Source organism: Protopterus annectens, chromosome 3.part0, assembly GCF_019279795.1.
Source record: "Protopterus annectens isolate FY-2018-M chromosome 3.part0, PAN1.0, whole genome shotgun sequence".
Taxonomy (NCBI): Eukaryota; Metazoa; Chordata; order Ceratodontiformes; family Protopteridae; genus Protopterus; species Protopterus annectens.
The window spans coordinates 115,050,692-115,058,588 of record NC_056731.1 but is presented as its reverse complement, the minus strand read 5'-3'; the positions used below and the strand labels follow the sequence as shown (position 1 = coordinate 115,058,588).

Here is a 7,897-nt window from a genome sequence, read left to right as displayed (position 1 = left end):
TGAACATAACTTTATTATATAACAAGTCTAGAGTCTGATCTGACCTCCCTGAAAGTGTTTTCTGTGTGTGCCCCTGTGTGCATCTGTGTGTATGCATGAGATTTGCAACCAGCTGTCAAACTATACTAACCGAAATTCATTTGTTCCTAATTTTAGGGGCAGTTTTATGTGCTTAGCTAAAAGTATCAGTTAGCAATAACTGAGGCACTTTATGTAGTCGGCCTCACTAACTGAGGCACTTTACATAGTCAGCCCCATCAGTACAAAGTCACTGTGTGCAGTTACTGGCTAGCCCAGCATTTAACATAATTCTTCTGGAATGTGAAGAATTAAATACTGCACAGTTCTGGCTAATATCTAATCATACAGTGCACACAATACATACCTAGCTCTGTGTAGGTAAATATTTTTGATTTTTGTACACTAAATATCATCAATCTAATAAACACAATAACAATTCAAACATTCTTTTTTAATTTATAAATAAGTGCCTTTAAATAAACATCTTGAAAAAGTTATGAGATATCACAACAGATTAATCCTATAATTTTCAACTGCAGACCATAATCTTCCATCTTTTTAAGAACAGTATTCATAATAAAACGCTTAATTATTTTTTCTGTTCACAGAGTCTGAGTTCATCCTACTATTTAGTTTTGCTTTTTGCTTTTGAATGCTGTTTCTGTCTCTTTGCAATCCTTTCCATTTTTAGCTGGAACAAAACAAATAGAACAACATTAATATTAGACAAATATTCTACATATCAAATTCTGAATACATACAATTATTCCAGTTTCAAGGCAGATTGAGTTCTGAGAAAAATCCACCTTTCATTCTAGTTAGTGAATTTACAAAATTTATGTTAGTCATCTGTTCCTGACCAAAAGGGTGGAAATACAAAGACATGACAGACAAACACAAAAAGACAGAAGGCAATTGCCCAAAACAGCTCACATTATTTGGAGGAGGTTGTAAGACTACTATGCTGTTCAGCTTTGTCTTTATGGAAACAATTCACAAACAACATTTAAGGTACAAGTCCAAGAAGGCAAAGCATATTTATCACACCTGTAGCCTGTGTCATAATAAAAAGAGCAAGTAGACTTTTAAGGCAGGAATAGTCCTGCTTTGTTACCCTCTTCACAGCTTAGAAGTAGTGACCAGATTCCTTCAAATACATATACACACACACACACACACACACACACACACACACACACACACACACACACACACACACACACACACACACACACACATATATATATATATATATATATATATATATATATATATATATATATATATATATGGTTTATATATGGTTTACTATGAGAAGGTTGAAGTGAATTGCTTCGAATCCACTGTACCGAAGTCCGGAGGCCGAATGGCGACAATGTCAAACCTTGCATTGTCGAAGTACAAATCTCGCCCCCATCTTGACCCATGTTAAACCCCATTTCAAGGCTGAAGTCGAGATGTATTTCAACAATGTCGGAATTTGATATTGTCACTTTCACAGACGTGGGTCGGTGATTCCATCATTCGACGGAATCGTCCTTCCCATAGTAAACCTATATATATATATATATATATATATATATATATATATATATATACGGGTCTACTTTAAAACATCTAAAACCCATAACATCTAATTTCATAACATTGAGACCATAACATCTAAAACCCATAACATCAAATTTCATAACATCTAACACTACAAATCACAAGAAAATAACATCCCCTCCACATATAACGACACCAAACTACTGAACACACTTTTTACTACGTTTCTGCACCCCCCCATGTGGGGGGCTCTGCCCCCCCTCGTAAATTAAATATACCAACTCCTAGATTGCACTAGAGTGGGAGAAAGTTAATTTCCTAACCCCACTGCATCAAGCCCCCCCTGCAGAAAAGTAGTAAAAAGTGTGTTTGGTAGTTTGGTGTCATTATATGTGGGGGGTGTTATTTTCATGTGATTTGTAGTGTTAGATGTTATGAAATTTGATGTTATGGGTTTTAGATGTTTTGGGTTTTAGATGTTCTGGTCTCAATGTTATGAAATTAGATGTTATGGGTTTTAGATGTTTTGAAGGGGACCCATATATACACCCATTTGTTGAGGAATGACTGTAAATGATAATATCAGATCATTGCTTTACCCCCAGTCTGGCCCCAATGTCCCTTATGGACAGAGCATATCAATAAGAAAAATATTATCCTTTAGTTACCTACCAACTAACGACCCCCATACAGATGCCCATGACTCTTGAGATCCAAATGGTTTGGGGGGTGTGGCTAGGCTTGCAATGGCCCCTGTGGTACTTAGTCTAGTAGTAATCTATGAACCTATGCATTAGGAATGTATATACAATTGCATTACATTTTGGACATTGTGCATATCGGTATGATTTCATATAAATGGATATCTAAAACATTGCAACTAATCTTACTTTTAGAATTCTGAGATAAATTATTTTAACATACCACTACTGTATTCTTATTAACTCAAAGTATGATATGAGTACGCGTATTCCATTATTTCATCATAGACAACTATGAATCTAAAAAATAAACTACTGCTTTTTGTTATGTAACTGCTATTCTATGATTTGTGTACTGTATCATATTATCATTTTGTCTTCCCTTTTGAAATATCTGCTGCCATTTGTTATATTACTACTGTTAGATGATTTACTTACTGTACCATCCAATAGTAGTAACATAACAAATGGCAGCAGGTATGTGTTATGTTACTACTACTGGATGATTTATATACTGTATCATTTTGTCTAGCACTGTCAATAGTGCAAAAGGCAGCACACTCGCCTTTGGTGCAGAAGGCTTTGGGTTCTCCTCATAAGCTAGCTAGATGGATTGCTTACACTGCAGTACAGCAAAAGGGAAGAGGAGGTGCTGCAGTCATAGGTAAGTACTGTGGGTCATTTTAAGCCTAGTCAATTTCCCCTACAAAGGTGAGAATAAAATCCTGCAACTTGTGTCTATAAGGGAAACACCTTAACCATTAAACCAACTCCTAATCTCTATAATGGTTCCACTGGGGATCAACGCCAAGAACTTCTGCATTATCAAACGTGATAACCACTACACTACAGAACCTACTCCTGAGTGTGTCATCCTCAGGATCAGATGTTACACTGAGGCCCCATTTGTCTGAGTTAGTGGTAGCTCAGGTGGGTGTAAAGATCCTATGGCACCTATCAAAAAGAGTAGTCTTTTATCATAAAAAAAAATATTTGCATATCTACATATTTACAAGTATATATATATATATATATATATATATATATATATATATATATATATATATATATATATATATATATATATATATATATACATATACAGATAGATCAATATATAATATATACATATATAGATAGATCAATATATATAAATTTATATATATATATATATATATATATATATATAGAGAGAGAGAGACATATATGCATATGTTTCCATTTTTTAATTATCATTTTTCTTACATCCTCATTGATATTCTACCATAATTGACTCCCACTCCTTCCACAATAATAATTTAATTTTTCACAACATAGCCACCAAAATCCATTTTCCATTAAACAAAATTTCATTCAGTCTTTCATTCCAAATAACCCATATTACATAAACTAAATCCCTATCTACCCTTTTCACATATTCCTTCTTGTTGCTCTTATAATATCCATACATAATCATATCTATATTGTTTATGTCATTAATATTCTCAAAATGTTTTTCTTCACAGAACTTCTTCTAGAGTTTCACCACTCTTTCACATTTCAAAAAAAAAAAACATGCTCTATTGTCTCTTCCTCCCCACAAAATAAACACACTATTTAAACTTTCTTTTTATACAGCATATTCCCCTTTACTGGTAATGTATTTATTACCAGTCTCCATAGGAAATCTTGAAACTCTGCTATCTTGGAGCACTACTTTTTCCTAACTTTAATGGCTTCATTCATATCTTCCGGTAAATGTTGCCATGGATATACATAATAATATTGTTTCATCACATGTTTTATACAACACCATTCTATCTTTCTCTATATCGCCATTTTTTTCCATGTTAGTATTTTTCTTGATAATTTTTAATTTCTTCATTTACATATTCTTTTTCTCTTTTTCTTATTCTCATCATCTCCCAGAAATCTTTGTACTTACATTTAAACATTCTCACTATTAATTTCTCATTATCTTCCTTTACCTACTTTAACACGTTATACACATTTAAAGAAGCAACATAAACAAGTGGATTTAGTAACCCCCAATTGCCCTTCATCTTCACTCATATACAACACACATCTTTTCATTGAGTTTAATTTTGAACACCATATAAAAGAAATGTCAATTTCCTTCTGAGGAGGGTGGCCTCAGTGGTATAGTGGTTAGCATTGTTGCCTCACAGCAAGAGGCTCTCCAGTTCAGTTCTTGGCTGGCGTGCCTTCTGTGCGGAGTCTGCATGTCCACCCTGCAAGCATGTGGGTTTCCGCTGGGTGCTCTGGTTTCCTCCCACATTCCAAAGACATGCAGTCGATGGATTGGATACTCTAAATTAGCTGTAGATGAGAGCGCATCTGCAAGTGAGTTCTACAAATGAACTACCATGGCAGGGCTAGCCACCCGGTGGTGTAAACCTTGGCTCGAGATGATTGTAACTGCTGAAGTGGCACTCCAACCCCATGTGCAAAATGGAAAAAGGGGTTGAGGATGCATGGATGGATAAAAGAAATGCCAATTGCACAATTTCCTTTTCATGTTTTTGTGGCATCATCTAAACGTGATATATGTGCTATTTTTGCCATTAATATAGAATTTATCAGATAAACCTTTTTCCTGAATGCTAATCTATACATTCTCCACAGAAGACGTTTCTTTCATTTATTTTTATCAAATCCTCCAATTGTATCTTAACCACATCATTTTCCTTAAGTTTTATTCCTAGCAAAGATGGTTCATTAACTGAAAAATATACATCCCCAATTTTCATCACATTACCCAAACCCTTACTTTTATCTTTATTCAAGGTCATTCACATTTGCTTTAAACATCCATTCAGATTATTTGCGCATGTCAAAACTACTAGAATCATCATCTCCTTTTGTATACATATGTAGCATCTTTCATTTTTTTTATAAGCTACATCATTCATTATTACATTCATTACCAGTGCAAACAATGTTCCAGTCATAGGACATCCTTGTCTTACAACATACTTCATGCACATTTCTTAAGTCAGCCACCCATTCAGTAACACTCTCACACTATTATTTTGATATGCTGGCATACAGACTCTCCTAATTCGATTACATATTCCATACTAATCCATAACATCCCACAAAGCATCATGTCCTACTGTATCAAATGTCTTACTAATATCACCTACCACAAGTTTCACATCTTCCCTTTTGCTTATATCATACACAATGTTTCTCACAACCAATAACAATTCTTGACATCCCTTCCCTTTTATACTATACATTTATTTATTTGTTTTACATTTGTTGACTGGGATAGTCCATCTGGGTGTGAGCCCGTTTTCAGCAGAGGCCAGGGGAGAAAAGCTCCAATAGTAAAAAGAACAACGATGACAGGTACAGTGTAGATTTTGGGCATTTTATGGAAATATTTAGAGACAACAAGGAGTACATTAAACAACAGTTTTTTTTTTTCCTTCCATAATATCTCTCATCCTTACTGGCATTCTCCTCTGTATTATTCTCATAAACAATTATAATCTGTGTTATTTAGTCTCATGGGTCACTGATTTTTTATTTTATTCCTCTCATTATTCTTCCATATAAATTTTAATATCCCACTATGTAACTCTTCATAAACAAACACTACCTTCAACCATTCATTAAGTACTTTTACAAAATACTCTCTGCCAATCCACTAATTTCATGTACATTTCATACTGTATACCATCTGGACCTGATACTGAATCAACACTTAACTTTTCCTGAGTATTTCATCCAATTTAGTAATGGCAATTTCTTTTACAAATTCGTCCTTAAGTTCTTCCAGATTTTTTTTTTTTACTTTCCATTATTTCTTATTTTCCTTCTTTTTACTCTTTTACATATTTCCACATTCTGTGCTATAATGTTCATAATTTGCTATTGTGTTCTTTACCCCTTTCATTTTACATTTTTCATTTCCCTCATTATAATAATATCCTCCTTTACTATTTTACCCAAATATGCAGATATATCCTCCCTAGTCCCTTGTAAATATTTCTACCTAAAGTATAATGCCTTAATTTTTCTTGATTTCTTTTATATATACTTCTTTTTTCAATATCATGCCAATCATTAGCAGACCGGAGTTCCACTGTGGCGACCCCTAACCGGGAAAAGCCAAAAGACACAAAGACAATAATACCCTCTTGTATTATTCTCTAAATTCTCTAATACATTTCAATACATTTTCCCTTATTTCACTTAGTGTTTTTTTCTTCCATCAACCTACCATTGAAAAACAAAACACTTTTTATACTTCTTTTTAAATTCAATCCACCTTCATGGTTATATGATCCTTACATAACTACAAAATTTCTCACTCTCCAATGTCATCCCATCTGCTGTTAACCTTTTTATTCCCTTTCCAATTATATTATACTCTCTTTCTTCATCACTTCCATCCATACTGATAAATTGTCTGAAAAACCCGTCACAACTGTATCACCATCTGCTACCACCAAACCTTCCGATAATACAAAATAATCAATTTCAAATCCAAATGCCCCCCTTCTATTGTTCCATTGACTTTTGTTCCAACCAGTTAATTTACATTTTATTACTTCTTGTTTTTTTTACATCTTTCTTTGCTAGTTATATATGCATATAATGCAATAATTCTATTAACATATTCTCTCCATCTCACATCCACAACAGTTAATATTTCCATCCATGCCAACATTATATTTTCACTGTTTTTACACAATACTGCCATTTCAGAACAACAGCCACTTCTTAGGTTTCATATAATATTTCCAACCTCCCACGATTTATCTGTTTTCAATCTTACTTCACTTGTTAGGAATCTTAGATCCTCTAACAAAATAACATCCACATCACATTTAGCAAACCAATCCAGTATCCATATTCTTCTTACAGTGTTAATAATACAGTTACATTTGCCAAAAGTACTCTAAAGTTGTTGCTTTTAATTCTTTTTAAGTTTAGAAGAAATATTTTAAAATTTTTGTTTTTTTTATTTCAGCTTTGGCAGCTGGTCAGCTGTTATATCCTGGGCAGGATATAACCCACATAGCTAAGGCTACTGCAGCATTCATCAATATGACAAAAATTCTTTGATCATCAGAATCAGATTTTTCACTGGCTAGAAATTCAAAAAAAAAATTAATATCAATCCCTTCTTCTAACCCCTCTTCTTCCTGATGCACTCTCCTCATTTTCCTCTCTATATTTTTTCTTCTTCTAAAGTTTTTTCTTCACCTACTTCATCCACTTCCCTGCCCTCTTGTTGTCCTTCCTCATATATGTTTTTCACTTTGCCCTTCTTTTTCATTATTTACTTTTTGCTCCTGACAATCAATCCAAAAGTGTCCCTTTTTTACATAACCTTCATTCAGGTACTCACCTTCTTGCTGTAAGTCCTTTCTCCCCACACTGCTTACATTGCATCTTGCCACAATCATTAACTAAATAAGTCCCCACAAAGCAGGCATGATTTAGGCTGGCCAGCATATCATAATGTCCATACATGGCCAGCCGCAAAATTAACACTTGCAAGTATTTCACCATGTTTTTTTTTCAACTTCCAATCTCTACCCTCCATTCCATACATTTCTTTCATCTCTAACTTTCTTAATATTATCAACAATTTCATGCAGACCTTGACT

General features: G+C 33.9%; 1 protein-coding gene across 1 annotated transcript in view; it reads right to left on the bottom strand.

The window, feature by feature from the left end:
* Positions 1-451: 451 nt before the first annotated feature.
* FAM221A (family with sequence similarity 221 member A) overlaps positions 452-7,897 on the bottom strand; it is a 414,642-nt gene continuing 407,196 nt past the window's right edge. The window contains exon 7 of the mRNA XM_044064624.1: positions 452-712. Coding sequence (XP_043920559.1) covers positions 647-712 — 66 coding nt within the window. The 3' untranslated portion in view covers positions 452-646. The remainder of the gene's footprint in view (positions 713-7,897) is intronic.